Source organism: Anarrhichthys ocellatus, unplaced genomic scaffold, assembly GCF_004355925.1.
Source record: "Anarrhichthys ocellatus isolate YVR2014 unplaced genomic scaffold, GSC_Weel_1.0 scaffold6, whole genome shotgun sequence".
Classification (NCBI taxonomy): domain Eukaryota; kingdom Metazoa; phylum Chordata; class Actinopteri; order Perciformes; family Anarhichadidae; genus Anarrhichthys; species Anarrhichthys ocellatus.
In genome coordinates this window covers 9,726,678-9,745,904 of record NW_022280036.1, presented here as the reverse complement: position 1 = coordinate 9,745,904, position 19,227 = coordinate 9,726,678, and the positions used below count along the sequence as shown (strand labels likewise).

At 40.2% G+C, this 19,227-nt stretch overlaps 1 protein-coding gene across 1 annotated transcript in view; it reads right to left on the bottom strand.

Annotated features, from left to right (window-relative positions):
- Positions 1 to 19,227, bottom strand: part of galnt18b (UDP-N-acetyl-alpha-D-galactosamine:polypeptide N-acetylgalactosaminyltransferase 18b) — a 76,929-nt gene that overhangs the window by 43,779 nt on the left and 13,923 nt on the right. Inside the window, exons 2-3 of the mRNA XM_031846149.1 lie at positions 2,733 to 2,928; positions 542 to 708 (exon numbers count right to left, since the gene is read on the bottom strand). Of these exons, the coding sequence (XP_031702009.1) occupies positions 542 to 708; positions 2,733 to 2,928 (363 nt within the window). The remainder of the gene's footprint in view (positions 1 to 541; positions 709 to 2,732; positions 2,929 to 19,227) is intronic.

Sequence of the window (19,227 nt, the reverse complement as noted above, 5' to 3'; positions counted from 1 at the left end):
GATGGGGTGCCGAGTGTACATTAATGAGAAATAAAATGAACTTTTTTAATTTTAGCAAATGGCTGCAATGAAACGAAGAGAACAATTTAAAGGGGTCTGAATACTTTCCGTACCCACTGTACATGTTAGCATGCTAAAAGACTGAGGCTAAAGCTGGCATGTCACAGACAAATACCATCTATATCAGTTGTTCCGTGTTGTTCTTGTATTGCAGTGTACAGCAAGTATGATAAGGAAAATGTCAGATTGTTGTTTTTGTTCTAACATAATTCAGAAGAGCAGATAAACCCACTGTTTAATCTCTTCATTCACTTTTGCTCTTGAGTTTTTGAAAGGTTAAAAAACAAAAAACACCAACCCCCAAATTCTTTAAGTGCAGATAATTTCTCTACTACAGCCCCATGCACACCACTTCATTGTGTTAGGGAATCCAAAGCCTGACAGGTCTGCTGTGCCTAGTTGCTTAGCTACCAAAACTCAGTGTTTGGGGGAAGGGTTTAACGAGAGGTCAATGGCTCTATTAGAAAATGATGCTGCTTACTGTTATCGCTGTTGTCGTCCACCAAGATGATCTCTTTCAGAAGGTGGGAGGGCGTCCGGTTGATGGCAGAGTGAATCGACCGCAAGATGACGGAAAAGGCTTCATTCACAAAAATGAACACAATGCCCACTTGAGGGAGGTTTAAAGGATAAGTGAGGTTTCTGCACCTGTGGAGGACAAATAAAATACCATGTTGAGGCAATGTTTAGACCTTGTCCAAAGGATTAACAGATACATTTGACATTGATTCCTACAGAGCAGGGTAATGGCAGAATTCATGCCAACCCAGCTACTTGGCAGACTATATCAGGATCCTATTTTCATAAATCACAGTGTAAATGTAAGATCTGGCACTAGTCCATGTCCAGAAGATTTTAAAAACTCCAGCAATAGTGGTGCAACTATAATACAGTACGATCAGTTTAGGAGGAATAATTGGTCATGTGGTGAGTTCTGACATCAATCAATCCTATTTTTTTCTCTGTCAAAACATTGTTTTCTGCAAAAATATGTTGACATTTCAATTTTTAATTAGCCTCTCCTCCCAAGAAGAAACTGATGGCTGTATGCAGGAAATGCAGAGAGAAGAGGCTGTTAAAATCTGATTGTAATGCTGCTGCATTTAACACCCTTTTTAGTTTAGATTAACGTATTTGAAATGGAAATCATGATCATAAAATCTTTTGTGAATTGACACAAATGTCTTCGAAGACAATAATGACCTTAATAACAGTATGTAGATTGTGGTAACAAAAACGGTGGCAAGGTCCTCCTATTGACATGACCTTTTAAGAGTGAATCGAGGAGGTAATTGAAACATCTTAAATGTTTTCAGTCCTGCCAGTCAAATTCAATTGATCTTACAATGATGTTACAACACCATGCTGCAGGAAGCCTGTTGTATTTACAGAAAGGCCTGGCTCATTCACTACTTTTCGGAAATGTGTGCAAGAAGTGAGTGATTAATGATCCCCCAGAACAGTTTTGGATTAGAGCCAGTACGAGTGGGAAAGGATGGTCTCAAGGGAGTTTAGTGATGTGCGGTGGAGACAATGCCCTGAAGATCTTTGAGCTGTGTAAACTTTCCCACCAGGATGTCACTCTGTGCGCTCCTGTAAAATGGGAACATAAAAGCTCTGCTGAAAACCACGTGACATCCAACTGATGCGGTGCGACCACAAGTCGTTCGTGTATTGTACTTTGCAGGATTCCTTTTTGTCCAGAATTAAATCAAAGTCCCCATGTAACTGCACACGGCTTTGAAAATGCATGTGTTCCTTAATATACAGGCTGCAGGTAGACATGCACTTTATCCAGCGACCTTCAGCTGGCCGTAGGGGTTTGAGATATTGGTACAGTAAGAGTCCCCTTAATCAAGCCAACGACAAACAAGTTTTCTCAGCAGCAGCATTGCACTGAATGCTAAAGGCAGATTGGTTTTCAATTAGAGGCACTTAGTGTTTGATGAGGAGCAACAATGTGTTTTTCAGCGTAGCAAGTGCCTCATGAGTCTCTTTATTTATTACCGAAAAGTCCTCAGAGCTAGAAAAAAAAAAAGAGCACAGAACACCAAGGTAGATAAGGTTGACCGATGAGGATATATACACACGATGCGAAAAGGTAGTCAAGTAAAACAAACAATTTGAACACGACACCTTGGGCTCTAGGAAATTATAATTTGACATTTTATAGACAAATCGATTTACTGAGAAAATAACAGATTCATAGACAATTAAAATTGTTAGTTGCAGCACTGACACAGTGGCGATTTGTTAACCGTCAGAGATTTTGCCATTGTGTATTTAATGTAGTGGCTTTAATTTATCTAGGTTTGTTAGGCCAGTGTGAGATGTGTTGCAATTACTAAGTAGACCTGATGTTTGTCAACCACTGCTATTAAGAGACACACCTATGTGTATAAGTGTTTTGACACTGTCATGTACAGTAGTAATCCAACCATTTCTTAGCAAGTGAGAGGAAATGTGTGCTTGTAAACAATCAAACTGACACTTTTACAGCACAAAAATGTGGACACTTCAATTGGACAATTCAGTCTCAATCTGTAATTCAGATGCATCAGAAAATAAATTAACAATTTACTCAAACATCTATATCAACAGCTAGTGTTGAGTGTGAGGTGATAGTACATAAACACGACAGTGTTTGAGCACCATTATAATTGCATTCTTACCCATCAGGCCTGAGGTCTGGTATTGGTCTGTCTAAAGAGAGACGATCACTGAGGTAGCCGTTATATCCATAGTACTGAAACATCTTATATGCCACCCGCCGGTTGTCCGGGCTGAGATCCTGACCCCAGTGAGCGAACAGCGACGAGTCAGAGAAGGATGTGTCCGCCTCACCGGCTTCTCCCCTCCCTGGAGTCTCTAGGAAGCACAGGAAGACAAATAGCATGAATATTTGTCTAGGCCACAGTTTCTCAAGCCACCAGTAAGGTAGTGCATAAGGTGACATTTAGGGGATGTGGAAAAATGATAGCACTAATATAATCACTGTGATAAAAGCTGCTTTCCCTTGTGCTGTAATGTATGTTAGCAGGTGAAGGGTGGTCTGTCATTTCCAGAGACTGATTGGCTGTCCTTCAACAGAAACACTCGGAGTTCATATCGTACACATGATGAGAAGCTCTGATGTCCTTGAAACAAAAGCTTCAATCCCTACCAGCAGCCGGCATTATGTCCTGTAGCTGACCTTGCTCTTTATACTATGCGGAGGGTAAGTGAAACTAATTTCCCTAAAGGTATCGCTAGAGCAACATGCACAAGCTTCCTTTAATAATTAATCAAGTGCTAATGTGTGATCATTTTTTTTTTCTGTGAGTGTTTTTGCATGGCAGAAGATTGTAGAATGACTTTGTGCTTAAAGGACTGAAAACTGAAGGGTTTCAAAATGAGTGCATTCCTGACTCGTTTTATAGCTGAGCAGCACTGACAGCACTGAGAGCAGTGACACATCCCACAAACACACATTTAGTGTGACAAAAAGTATATTACTGCTCGTGGCCCTTGTTGATAGACTCAGATCATGTCCAGACTCTATAAAACAGCGGTGGCATCTGTTAAAGATTCTGTCCTGCTTCCAAGAGGTTTTAATGCACTTCAGAAGCAAACTTCCGAGTGTGTTTAACAGTCAGGGAGCTTTACCCAGCTTTAGGCAAGCGATTTGAATGCCAAAAGAAAAAAATACACTATGTAAGGCAGTGATTTCATCTTCACGAATATACAAAAGTTTCCCAACTGCACTTATATGATTGCAGCCTGTACCTCAGTGATTATGTTGTGAAAAAAACCATGTTACTGGAGCAAGATGTTTTTAATTTATTACAGCCATTTCATTGAGGTCTAGTATCTGTTGGAACATTATGCAGGGATTCAACCACAGTCGGGTCTGAATATTACAAAGCTTTAGTTTTATTGCACAGCACAGTAATATCTGTGGTCTGTGAAAATATGGGGGTGTGAGTGAGAAGCTGGTGGTGGCAAGCCAGTGAAGTTGAGAAAAATCTGGAATAATATTTGCACTGCGATTAGTGACAAGGGGTTAGATGTATGATGGGTTGCCTCAGTACAGTATAAAGAAACAAGCTTAAATTCATACAACCTATACTAGTGCAAACAGTTGCTGTCTAAGAATAAAAGATGCCAGTCAATAATTGAATTCATATTCATTGACTTAATTGAAAAGGATGTCAGGTAATAATTGCATATTGTTAATCAAAATGTTCTAGTCACCAGGAAATTAAATCTAATGAAAATTGGTGCTAGTATTATCCGTTAATGATTTCATTAAAGAGAGGGCATCAGTCCCCAGCAGCATACCGAGGCTATACAACAATAAAAAAGAGACAAATTTACCTTCAGTATTTCAGGTTAGTGCGGACAGTCAGAGTAAAATCAAATGCAAGCTCGGAAAAGAGATGGGAATGGTTTCTTCTTTTAATTAATACTATTTGTAATAGCTGTGATTTCTGCTGTTTTTGTTTAATCTATTCTAAATGAATATGTCTCTCAAATTTCAGAACACAATAAAGGCCAATACATCTCAGACATGACCTGAAATAGTGAGGAATGAACATAAACCAAGAAGCTTCAAAGACCCAAAGAGGAAAGAAAAGGCTTTAAGTCCTCAGTGACACTGCAAGCAAAAGACAAGGTTAAGTGTGTGTGTGTGTGTGTGTGTGCAGTATGCATGTGTTTTAAGCAGATTGGTGAAGGTTAATATTCATGAGAAGATTGTACAAGTGACAGCCAGTCAGCCACGGAAGAACTAAGACAACAATGTGGAGGCAGGTGTGAAGGGATTACATTATGAACCAAAACAAAAATAACTTAGCTTCTGTGCTTCTGGAAAGGCACGGGCTTCTAGTAAATGTCTTTAGAAGGTGAAGGAATCTATTGTACCAGTAGTTAGGGAGTGTGTATCATCAGTGTGACATTTTTATATTGAGATAAAAAAGAGTGAATACTGGACTTACATTTCCCAGAAACATGATTTCAAATAAATGATGATGTTGCTCCGTAACTATTGGTTGTGTCAATAAGCAACTATTTGCTAACAAATTCACGCTATCAACTCAAAAGGTACGTATAGTGGAAATGTGCTCAGAATTTGTTCTGCTGCCCCAAAGAGGCAAAAACAAAAATGCAAGTTGGCTTTCTTGCCGAGTGTTAGAATAGAAAGATTGGCCGTTCTCATGTCTTAGATTGAAATATGAAGCTTCATTATCATTATCATCATTAATTCTAATATTTTGAGTTGGCTAATTATTCATTTCAAAATAAATTATTCAGGCAATCAAGAGCTGGAAGGGTGAAGCATTATAGAGCCGGACGGTGCAATTAGGCGAGGCCGGCAGAGAATACCACGGTAACGTTACACGTCCAAAGTTGAAATCTATAAACGTATTCATTTACAACCAGATATATGTCCATCACAATAGAGAAAGTTGTTTAAGTTTGCTATAGAATATTAAGAGAAAATGTTATAGCTAAATGCATTATTAGTATAATTACAAAAAAATAGAACACACAATATTATTTAACTCACCATAGCAACATTTGGTCATGCGTGTTGCCTTTACCGTCGGACTATTTGTATATTTTTTTCCCTCGCCATCTGCCTGATTCCATGTGAACGCAGCATAAACGGCTATAAATTATTGGCTCTCAATGTTGAGGTAGCTACTGTGTAAAATGTTACTACTGATGTATGTAATTGGAGATTTTGCCAAAGCAAACGGCCTTATTCCCTATAATAATGCATGCAAGCTGTAACGAAAGTTTATTGATGTTAACTAAGAACTACCCGAGTGACCAAAGTCTCTTACATTTACAATACCAAATGTAGTAGCTTACCGTATCGAATACAGTTATTCATCTTTTACACAGCACAATGACATAGCTGTATTATTATTTAAAATATACTCTGTGAAATATTAAATCATGAAAAAGTCAACCAACAACCAGGTTGAAAGAACAGTGCACAGCGAACGGTACAAGCCTGAGGCAGAATATCTTCAACTCCTAAAATTCAACACACAGTTGTTAAAAGTTTTACTGCTGTGATGCAGAGGGGAAGTGCATCAGCTCTTGATAAGATGACGCTGTGATTAGACTAAAGGCACCATAAAAGTTCTGAACGTCTTTCAATCCTGGCAAGTACGCCTAAAGGCCCATCCATTCCACTGCTGTGATTAATTAGCCTACAGAGACTGTTTCCTCAGAGGTGAATCCCGAAAGCAGCGGTTAGGGCACGTTGGTGTTGTTTGGACAGGGTAACGTTGGCAACGTAGTCTGTTTGGGGTATTGTGTAAGTGCTGCACATACACTAGATGATTGACAAACACGCTAGCACAACCTCACTGAAATGTGTTCAAAGACGTCACAATGACAATGAGTCACATGACTTGTTTTTCATCAAGTATTCATGTGACTTACTGTAACCTTGCTGTTTGGAGAGCGCTTTCCTCCCGAGTACACACTCAGTAAACTCACCTTGGTGCCAGCTCAAGTAAAGCACAAATCAAATAGCCGAGGCAAAATCTAGTGTATGTGTGTGTGTGTTTGTGTGTGTTTAGACAGGTGAAGTATTCCCAAAGCTTCCCAGCAGCACTCCGGCATGTGTGGAGTGCAGCACTGTGCAAGTGTGCTTCGACAGTAAGGCAACGGAGTATAGCTGTCTGCTCACACTGTCACAGAGGAGAGGCAGGAGAAAAGATGTGTACATGCACCATGTACATACTAAAAAATGGAAATCACAGGAGACCAAACAAAGACACTTGACAAAGAAGTCGCTGAAAGAGAACAATAAACCTCCAGGTTATACATGAACTTTGTTTTCAGAGGCACAGCAGCACACTCAATTATTAAATTTGATCTGATATTAAGATTCGAAGTGATGAAACTGTCCCCCATAAGCATAAAGATTTTATCAAATTGTATCTATTCACTCCCTCCTGTCCGTGGAGAGGAAAATGTTTTGGATTTCAAGCCCAATTCATTATCGTTTTTACCACCTCAGAGATAACTCCCCTCCATGCAACGCTAACTCACCCTGGTACAGATTTGGATTTTTGATAAAAACTGCTGTAGACCCGAGTTGTTTTTTTCTAAATGTACCTGCCTCTTCAAACTCGACACTGTATTGCGCGCTGAGGGGAAAGAAGGAAGCATTTGTTGGAACAATTTTAGTGAAAATCAATAAAAGGGTAAAATCTCGGTTGAGAGATCTTTACTGTGTAACAGACGCTGCAACTGTCAAAGGACAACCACCAGGAGTAGTCAATTCTAAAACGCACGCCGTGGGTCTTCAGTCTTTAGGTCTTTTTATTCAATAAAGGCCTTGATCTCTGCGATTTTTGAAACAATTTGAGGTCTTTGTTTTGTGCTGTCTATATACATTTTATAGTGTTTCTTGAGAGACCTGAGGGATGTAAGAGTGTTGCTTTTTCACACTGTGCAGGTGATAACTGGTGATAATACAATATGTATATGAACATAAATCAATAAGTTAATGGCAATATGTTTTTGGCTGACTATCATTGCTATATTGCTAACACTAGTAACAGTGAGTTTAAAAATAATATGTATTTAATTTACACACACCATTAATTGAAGGGTTAATGTAAAGAGTCACTAGTTCTAAACAGTCTTATACTGAGCTTGCGTGTTGCCACACTTCTAAGTAAGCCAAATTAAGTTCATTTTAGTGGTTTGCTTCAATAATTTAGAGACTACTTGCATCCTGACTGATCTCTCACAGAGATACAGAGCAACAAACTCCTCACTCTTACACGGAGATACTTCAGGCAGCCACTCTAGCAGTCACAGGTATTTAACTACAAACTACAACTGACAAGCGATTATGGTTTTAATCAGATGATGATCCCTGTTTGACCTCGACACCAGACAACCATTTAAAAACAAGTCTGTAGTTCTTTGTTCCACAGATTTCACCATCTGTAAATACCCTCCAATTACAGCAGACACTTTTGCAATTCATCCTCAGTCATTGTGTCATTTTGCATCCAAAATAATGAGAGCTGAGCATGAAGCCACAACATCAAACGCTGTGGTGCAGTCAAAATATTCATTGTATATTCAGTCTGACACCGACTGAGAGGGAGGAGAAGACCTTGTCGTAGACTTCAGTCTGTAAAAAAAAAAAATCATCCACATAAGAATTTCAAGACATACCGGTGTTTCTACAACTTGATATCAAAGCAGCTGTCAGCTAAAAGAGATCAAGTGTTTTGAAAACTTTTCACGTTCAAGGCGGTTTTGACAATAGTGCAGAAAATCCTCGTCATTCCGCCACATTCACCAGTTTTACAAATGCATTTCCTGCCGAGCAGCTCAAGACTACACGTCTGAACAACAGCTTCACATGTCGATATCTGAACTTCTGTTCCTGTCTCCTCATTTCCTTTAAAGTTATATTAAATCACGTGCTATCTTACTTGAATAATCCTGCAATTTGATAACTATTTTAAGTATTTAAATACAATTATATCCTCACACGTCTCTGTACGACTGCAGTAGGAGCTGTGTCCGCATTCTCGGCAATAAGTCAGACACGTTCCCGGTGGGTGTTGGCCTCCGCCAGGGCTGCCCTTTGTCACCGGTCCTGTTCGTGATTTTCATGGACAGGATATCTAGGCGCAGCCTGGGGGCGGAGAACGTCAGTCTCGGGGGTCTCGGGATCGCTTCTCTGCTATTTGCAGATGATGTGGTCCTGTTAGCCTCCTCGGATCGTGACCTCCAGCATTCACTGGGGCGGTTTGCAGCCGAGTGTGAAGCGGCGGGGATGAGAGTTAGCACCTCCAAATCTGAGGCCATGGAGCTCTGCCGGAAACCGGTGGATTGCTCCCTCCAGGTGGGGACGGAGTGCCTACCTCAAGCGAAGGAGTTCAAGTATCTCGGGGTCTTGTTCACGAGTGAGGGTAAGATGGAGCGGGAGATCGACAGACGGATCGGTGCATCTGCAGCAGTAAAGCAGGCGCTGCACCGGACCGTCTTGGTGAAGAGGGAGCTGAGCCGGAAGGCAAAGCTCTCAATTTACCACTCGGTCTACGTTCCTGCCCTCACCTATGGTCACGAACTCTGGGTCGTGACCGAAAGGACAAGGTCGCGGCTACAAGCGGCCGAAATGAGCTTCCTCCGTAGGGTGGCCGGGCTCAGCCTTAGAGATAGGGTAAGGAGCTCGGTCATCAGGAGGGAGCTTGGAGTAGAGCCGCTACTCCTTCGCGTTGAAAGGAGTCAGCTGAGGTGGTTCGGGCATCTAATCAGGATGCCTCCTGGACGCCTCCCACTGGAGGTTTTCCAGGCACGTCCAACTGGGAAGAGACCCCGGGGAAGACCCAGAACACGCTGGAGAGATTACATCTCCCAGCTGGCCTGGGAACGCCTCGGGATCCCCCAGAATGAGCTGGAACATGTTGCCGGTGAGAGGGAGGTCTGGGTCGGCCTGCTTGACCTGCTGCCACCGCGACCCGACCCCGGATAAGCGGAGGAAAATGGATGGATGGATATATCCTCACACAATGCAAATATTGCTGAAGTTTAGTCCTCTGCCATTGTAGTGCACACTTTGTTGGCAAAGATCGTAATGATCGATAATATTGTTTATCTACCTACAGTGCAGATAAACAATCTGAACACATTGTGTGACCGGCCTGGTAAGCACAAGACATGCTCTTCTCTATCACTGCTACACAGCACACATTACTTGTGTATTTCACTGACGTTCTGTCATCTGTACAATGCTTTTCAGTCTGTATACTCTTCCCCTTGGTCACATAATTAAAAAAATTGTGTTTACAAATGACATATAGTATTCAAGAATGGTAAATTGTGAAAGCTAAAATGATTTAGTTGGTCTTCTAAACACTATTATTGTCACGGCCAGGCCGTGCCTCCTGCTTCTCCTGTGTGTGTGTGTGTATCATATGGGCAGGGCTCCGACCTGGTCTCCTCCCGGCTTCCTAATTACAACTCACCTCACCTGCCCAGTCAAACCAGCTGCACTCCATCAACTCATCAACCCAACAGTATATCTACCCCGGTTCTTCATCCACTCTTCGCCAGATCGCTGTTTACAGCTCACGTGGTAGCTAGTAGTTCTTGGCCGCTCTGTTTGAAGATAATTCAGAGTTTTCTCCCAAGTGTTTTTTCAGTGCTTTAACCCTGTCTCTCTGTTCCTGCGGTTTTTTCATCCTCCCGGTTCCCCAGTCTGCCTGCCCTACCCTACCTCCTCCTGCCTGGATTCCACCCTCACCCTCCCTGGATTTTCCCGCTGTGCTCTGGTCATTTCCCCCCCCCCCTTGGTTTCCTGTCAATAAACCTTTCACCTATAATCCCTGGTCTGTACCTGCATTTGGGTCCACACTCACACCCCGTGACAATTAGTTCACTTAAATATAAATGACACAATAAGTCTGCAAACATTTGGATTCAAATCTAGTAGTCTGTAGGCGGGTAGTAACAGTTACATTTACTTTCTTACATGAGCTCAAGAAACCTTTTTGAGTAAATTGTACCGAATCGTCCACTTCTCTAATCTTATTGCCTTCATGTGATTGGAGAGATGTGGATGTGATCTGTGGCTGTCTGGGAACTGGGACTTGGGACATCTAAACTGGAATGATCAAAGTTTAAGGACACTTTAACATGCTGACACTCTTTATATTTACTTTGTGACATAACAGACTATGAGACACAAACACACGATTTGCTGATTCATTTGCCAAATCATATAATAATGGAAAACAAGCAAATAATGTAATTCATCTTTAATAATTAAATCTTTACATATTGAGTATAATATTAATATTTTGCTGACACATTTAAGAGGTACAGCCTGTGAATATTGTCCGGTGCATATGTGGCAGGTTACTTGTGACTTGTCGATTTATCACAAATGAATGTTCACTTCTTGAACTTTTATCAAATAAAAGACTTGCCACTCAAGTATTATTTTTCAGTAAATACTTTTGTTCTCTTACTCAAGTAGTAATTTCAATGACTACTTTCACTTCTACTCCTAAAAAAGTATATATATTTAATATTGCAAAAGCATCCTTTGAAAACAGCCCTGCGTTAAAAGCATACAAAGTTGTTGTTTTTCGACAGCAACTCACAGCGACATGATTCCCCTTCACCATGTTGCGATCTCTTCAGAGTACTCGCATAAAAGTACTTACTAGAAAAAAAACACCAGTTTGCATTTTGTAACAGGTGAACACAGACGGCTCCCCTTCCACCTCTCTCAACTACACTTGCGTAAATGTGTAGCTTGTTGTGTTTTTTTTTCTATTCTAACATATTTGCAGGTGAAGAGACAAGTTCAACTGTGCTTCAGTCCAGAACTACTGTTGTGTTATCCTACAGCCACATGGTGAGTCATGCTTTCATCTCGTTCCGTTCCTGCTTTAACCGCTTTAGCTGCAGGTGGCAGGAAGTATTGCTGATAGGCTCCTAACTGAAGCTAAATGACAAAATCATATTAGTCCTGTTTCATCATCTCTGCATTTGGCTGTCTGTGAGGTCTGAAATCAATTCTAAACATTAAATTGATCATGGCATCGACTGGTTTTAAATTACATCTCAGGTCCCCCAAGAGCCAGCACGTGAGGGTCTTAGATCTCGGAAGAAACAGCCTCCGGCTCGTCCACAGTCCGGACTAAAGACTGGAGGAAACTGGTCAGTGCGCTTTTTTAAACAGTCATTCATATACTGCCTTTCATCACCGCAGCTATTCTGCAGGCAGGCTACCTGTCAGTCAATCCCCCAGGAATGTGATCAGCATCACGTTCAGGTGTTAGTATTTACTGCATGTTGGTCTACTTGGCCTGCTGTTCTTGCCTTAAATGCCAGATTATGAATACATCAGTATACATTACGAATAACCCATCTTATTTTATGTGAGAACATTTTGGTTTTCGTTAACTACATTAGTATTTGTTGTTTTGGGGATAAATTCTAAAAGTCATGCATTTTATTCCATGTTGTGTCAAGACGTGCAACGTGTAAAGCATTCGGCAAAGGAAACCGTGGTAAAATATAGGCTATGAATAATGATGCACACATCTTCCTCAAATTTTGATTGAATAAGATGACACCAGTCCTTGTGACAAGACTTGTTTAATTTGAAATCATACGACATCAAATTTAGAGCTGTGCTAATCAACGTTCAAACATTAACAGTATGTCAAAGGAATGTTTCAATTTGACAGGTGTCGCTTACGCTGCAGAGAATCACAACTCTGCAATTCCTCTGAGGTCTACAGAATGTTTTACTGTTCCCGGCTGCAAATATACTGATTTGTTTCACTCTTACTGCTCTCATCAATCTTTTTTTCCAGCAGCAGCAGGCAGTGGAAAAAGCTCTGATAAACCTGGCCAGCACAAACACCCACAAAGTTAGCGACGAGCTGGTGAACATTGTGGAGCATTTAGCAGCTAAATAGATAGACGATTATCTCAGGAGTTGGTGGCGAACAAAATGGAGCAAAAAAACACAACTCCAAATGAATACTAATGTTGTTTTGTGTCTGCTGGATGTGTACATAGACAACTGTTTCTTAACATCTTGTCATGGTGACACTGAGTGACTAAAAAATGTGATCAATGAAGGTTAAATAAACTGAAACCTGCCCTTAAAATAGTCAACAGAAAGGGACAAATGGATACCAATCTGCTAGTGAGGTGCGTTGCAGAAGTATTTTTGGGTTACTTACAAAATGACTAAACACTTTAAACAATGTTCACAGCTGAGAGTCACTGTGTTCATGGTGCATGGCACTCTTGACATCTGGAGCTCCACCAGTCTACCTACACGCTCACGTCAAAGTGTATCATGAAGCAGATTCTTGTGTTTGCAGAACATGGCAGCTCTTACACACCGACTTTGATCTGCTGTGCATACTTATACTGCACATTTATAATCCTCTCTCACAGTACTCTCAACGTAGTGACAGTAAATACAGCTAATAACCAATTAGTGTGTTTACTGGGTGGGGCAGAGTCCACCACTGTATAGGTGCTGTATGGGCCTCTGTGACTGGCTCTCATTAGGACGCATCAGTGGCTTGCACGTCACACTGGCATTTCCTCTTAAAGAGAAGAGGGGTGTGTGGCTTTGTCTTTCTCTTTGTTTATTACCATGAGGGGATATTCAGTGGCAGATTTTAGGAGGGCGGTCATGTTTACTTGCAGCGGCTTTTGTCATCTCTAGCCCTTTTGTTCGTTTCTCCTCATTAAAGTGTTGAGATCACTCGTGCCCTTCAGAAGGGTACAAAGGCTTTCTTTGTGCGTTTTCCTCTTTTAGGAGAAGAATTCTCCTCTAGAAATTCAATGTCATTATCGCTGACAAATTCTGAGCAACTAACTACAATATTTTCCTTCTTTGGAACAACATCAGATATTAGGAGACAGCACTGACGTTATTTGAGATCAAGCTGTGGACATTTTGCTCCTGCGCCACATTTCTCATTCTCACTGCTCAACTTGAAAAGCTGGATTTGTTATTCCATTAAATTCAGTCATCTGAGATGCCTTTTCTGTAACATCCTATCAGATCTCACTTCCTCTGCACTGAGCCTGTGAAAAAAAAGTGCTTCTTCACTGTATCTTTTCAATTTTTTATCTTGCAAGCTGTATCTATGCCCCACGCTTAACATTATTTGTCCTTTAGTGCGAGTTGTTTTCTTTATTAAGTTGAGTCTGAGGTGTAGCCTCCTCTCAGAAAAGCACACGTCCACGTAGGATATAAATCAAAAATATTTCAGAGAGTTCATCTGAGAGCAGAAAAATAAACTGATGGAGCCCAAGCCATGGAAAAGTACAGGGAGAAGAAGGCCATTAATCTATCACTGAGGGCATCTCTCTTTCCTAGCTGATACCAAATATTTACAATGATGTTTTAAAGTATAACCCCTGGAATTTTTCAACCAAGACCTATGTGTTTGTGTATTTTCTATCAAACTGATTTTCTGTGTTTCAGAGCGTTCAGTAACGCAATAATGAGCCACACACCCTGGCAAGTAAGAGCTACATTCAGAACATATTAATATAATTGAGTTATGAATGGAGATACATTTTTTTTAATCAACTTTGAATTGTGTTCACTGTGAGATTTTTAAATAGTAAATAGTGAGTAGATATACTCATACAGAAATACTCCCTGTCAATCATCACTTGTGACCCACTAGATGTGTGTGGTGGTGTCTGTGTCTATACAGAGATCCTGCATTTTTTCTTTTCTTGCCATTAAACTGTGTTCAGGACGTTTCAAGGTGTTTCCGTGGCCGTTGCTCTGCCTCTGCCTCCAGCTCTCACTCATCAGCCTCTTCTCTCCTGGGGCTCTGTTCTCGGACACTGTAATCAGAATCGTCTGAGTCAGAAGCTCGGGAAGCTCCACTAAATTCTCCTGTCTGGACACAAACACTGTGCCCATTATCCAGCTAGACTGAAGATCGCAAAACACAATCACAAATCTTGAAATATTTCAGCCTCCCTTATGAACTGAATGGAAATGGCAAAAAGTGGGTTTGAAGTAACGTGTCAGAGGCATTAATACTGTGTTGTAGTGCATTTATTGTGATGTCCATTGTTTCCACTGTATTCTGAACTTTCTATCAAACTAGTTTGGAGTAAATAACTCACACATAAACAAATGTGTGTATTCACGTTAGTAAAATATCCTCTTAACAAGCCAAACAACAATAAGAGCTTACAGCCCACTATGGCTGTGAGGCCACAGTACAGCTGAGGCTGATGAGAATGTCAACGATTTTGCAGGTATTTTGTTATAAACCAAAGTTTTGGTTGGACAAATTGAAATATTTATTCCGATGGTGGCACTAGAGGAAACGTCAGCAGGTCATTAAAATTACAATTCATCATCGGGGGGGAGGTGAGGGATATAAATGTGTGAACCAAATTTAATTCCATTAGTTGTTGAGACATTTCACTCACAACAACAAATCAAATTTATAGTCACCAAAGTCATTAGGATACATTGTCCAGGAACTATGAATATCTGCATAATAATTTCTGCCAATCCACTTAGTGGATGCTGAGGAATTTGTCAAGATAAATTACAACATTTAACGTGTTGGTGACGCTAAAGAAAATGTCAGAGGATCACCGGAGTAAGAAGGATTAATCCTCTGGGGACTGTTCCTCCCTCCATCCAACAGTTATTGAGATATTTCCAACCAACCAACAGACATTGCCATCCCCAGAGCGAAGCATGCAAATGTGGCTAAAAACCAATTAGCACGTGTTTGTGTGACACAGCGAGAAAATGAAAACCGCAAAACTTTTTTTAATTTACCACATAATCACGATTACATTTAAATTCAGAAGGAAACTCTCCTGATCCATCAGATTAAACTAAAGGCTTTAACAAACTTGACTGAGGAACGGTTTACGGATCAAAATTAAGAAAGGCTTGGCAGCCAATTCCTCTGATAACATGTTTTCGTGATAAGAACAGCAAGTTTAAAGAACAAGAAGTCTGGGTCTGTCAGTGATTGTTACATATTCATAAAATATTTGGTCTTTGGTGAAAGAACTAGACCTATTCAACAGAAGGCCAACTGGGTTCTCAGGGAATTTATTTTCCTCCATATTTAACTATTCTTTCATAGCAATGCAAATAATCCCAGTCAAGTTGTACAAACATGTTCATCTACAATGGGAAAGATATTTTTTTAATGAATAGCAAAGGATCTTAAGAAGTGTGAAAGTTTTTGACATAGTATGTTCACTGAAAAGTAGTAACAGAATCATTAAAACACGGTCTAGTTTTTCTTGTTATTACCCGCTGCATGTAATAGAAGTCTCTGCTCTATAGTAATGAAGTCTACATGGATTTGGATGGCAGACACAGATATCAGTATTTTACTTTATGTTTTGTTTTTGATCATGGCCTCTGTGGCCAGCTGATCAATTACTCAGGTGGAAAGCTCCTTGAATTGTCATTCGAGGAGTTTTGAGTGAAATAAGGCACAGGTCACTTAACAACCACAGCTATTGTGAGAGTCTCTATTCAAGAAGCAGCTCGTCTCCTGAGGTTTGTGCTGATAGAAGAGCTGACAAACGGCACACCGCATTCACAAATGTACCATTCACACCATCCCGAATAGGAAGTGAACAGGAGAACATTTAATGTTCTTACATGTTTGGTGCAATTACTGAGCGGCTCTGACTCAGTGTGTTTACATGCACGTAAGTATTCAGATTACACCTTTCCGCAGTTGCCCGATGTGTGAAAAGTCATGTATACGAGAATCCTGGCTTCTGTAATCGGGTTAAGAGATCAGACGATCCTGATTTCCCTGGATATATTTCTTCTAGCCATGTACACGCAAAACAGGTTTCTCATCGGCTTTTTAATGTTAGTCTGACTAAAACTGAGGGAATCCTTTAGACGTCCACATAAGTCAGTTTCCGCTGAACAGTTGACTATTTGTATAATTCAGACACCTTCAGACTGTAATTAAAAGCACTCACATTACAGATCATGTTCTCTCACCCCAGACCCACACACGCCCACACACACACACACACTGTCTCCTAAAATTGACATTCATTTACTACTATTTCAACAGTAAATATGTGTGGCTACAGAACCTATTTGCAAACCGTTCCCATGCAATGTATTATATTCCTTTTTTGAGAATTATGTTCAGGAACTCACAGCAACAATGAAGAAAAAGGTAAAAGTGCAAACTTACTCCATGCCGCAAAAGTTGAATACAGACATTTCACGTCAGGTAAGACTGGAACTTACAGCAAATAAGGAGTGCCTTCAAGCAGAATATTATGTGTTTACTTTGTGAATTATTTAACAAAAAAAAACACTTTTCCCAAACCTTAAGCAAAGCATTAGATATGAACCCGTCTCCAGTGGCAAAATCCTGCACTTTCTACGCCCACCATCCACCTCGACACCCCACCAAACCTATGTGCGATAAAGAATCGTAGCACCTTCGTCAATCAACATTATTAATATAAAATGAAGTGACCATATATAAGGAATTTAAGAGGAGGGTGCTGCATGAGGTCCATTGCTGTGGGTTAAAAAAAAGAGCTAATAGTAACATTAATGTGTTTGGGGAGGCTGACAAGAAAGTGAAGTGAGAGAAAGTGAGACAAATGCTGCGGAGTATACAATGTGCTTATGGGGTAGATAGACTCAGACGAATAATGACTGTAGCTCTTAAGGTTTGATAACCGACTATCCATTCCCAACATCTGCAAGTTAGCCGAAGGCCTGGACAACGATATCAATCAAGATTTCCCCATTTCTGTTCAGAGGAGGAGAAATGATCTGTGGGTCAAACTGCAGACAGAGCTGCCTGTGGAAGACGGATAAAACCAGCTTGAAAACGTTGTTGTCAAACCCAGGAGCTGAAAAATTCTATAAAAAATACAAAAACAAAATACACATTTAACTGGTCATTCATTTTCCTAAGATTGTGTTTCTGCCATCACACTGTTGATACATTACTGCAATTAGAAGTCTCATCTCATTAAGGAGAAACATCATTTAAATCAACCGTTTTCAACGAGGGCCAAATGTGGACAGGTTTCCACTTCAACCAAACACTACATCAGCTGGTGCTGTCTTGCATACTCATGGCCCTGCATGGCACATGGTGATGCTTGATATTTTGAACAGGAACAAAATAAATACGCTTATGTTTATCTTATCAAAGGTCTTTGACTTCTGTGTCGGCCATTTCCCACTACACTGATTTGAAACAAGATACGAATCACATGACATAAGCATTTATATCAGCTCTGTTTTCATCTACAGTGGGTACGGAAAGTATTCAGACCCCTTTAAATTTTTCACTCTTTGTTTCATTGCAGCCATTTGCTAAAATCAAAAAAGTTCATTTTATTTCTCATTAATGTACACTCAGCACCCCATCTTGACAGAAAAAAACAGAAATGTAGAAATTTTTGCAAATTTATTAAAAAAGAAAAACTGAAATATCACATGGTCATAAGTATTCAGACCCTTTGCTGTGACACTCATATTTAACTCACATGCTGTCCATTTCTTCTGATCCTCCTTGAGATGGTTCTACTCCTTCATTGGAGTCCAGCTGTGTTTAATTAAACTGATTGGACTTGATTAGGAAAGGCACACACCTGTCTATATAAGACCTTACAGCTCACAGTGCATGTCAGAGCAAATGAGAATCATGAGGTCGAATACTTTCCGTACCCAATGTATGTTGCTTGAATTATTGTGTCTGTTATTTTACAGGTTATTTCATTTGGTTGATATCTGCTACACTTGCTTTTCAGCTCAGGTACTGTCCTTATTTGTTGTACGCCTTTGCCTTTAATGGAGAGATGTTTTAATGAGGCCTTTGAGGTTTCCTTTTATCTCATCTGTTGTTTTATTTCCTCTCTTCCGTTCCATCTCTTTCATGTACAAACAAACATGGCATCCTGTAAATTGAGAGATGTGGAAATCAAAGACAGAATGATGGACTGAAGGTTCAGAAACGGAATCAAGTTATTCTGTGGAAATTAAACATAGAAAATGTTTTTCACAATAGGTAAAGTTTATTTTGAATGTTTTAAAAGTGGCAGCATTAGCCTATTGTATGTGTGCAATGGATAGTTTCCTAACTCAAACCACAGCAACAGACAGATTTTCATTTCAACCAGTAACTACACTTCTGTCATTTGGACTGTTTTTAGGACTGGAAGTGCACACAATAATGGTGCAGAGATTCAATTGATTGAGAGCAACTGCGTCGTTGATGGATATGACAATGTCTGTCTAACCATGAACTGCTGATGTGTTGAAAGGCAAAATGTTACAGACTGAAAAATACAACGTAATCTAGAGCAGGGGTATTCAATTAAAATTCAGCGAGGTCCAGTTAGAGAGAATTTCATCAAGGTTCCGGAACATCACAATACTGTCTAACTTGCGCTATGATTAGTGCCATGTGTATACAAGGCAAGGCAAGTTTATTTGTATGGCACATTTCAACAACAAGGTAATTCAAAGTGCTTCACATAAAACCATCAAAACACAAGGCAAAAGAAAGGGAGATTTAAAAACAATTAAGAACATTCATTGAAACATTAAAAACAGTCATTAAAACACTAAAGAGCAGTGTAAGAAATAAA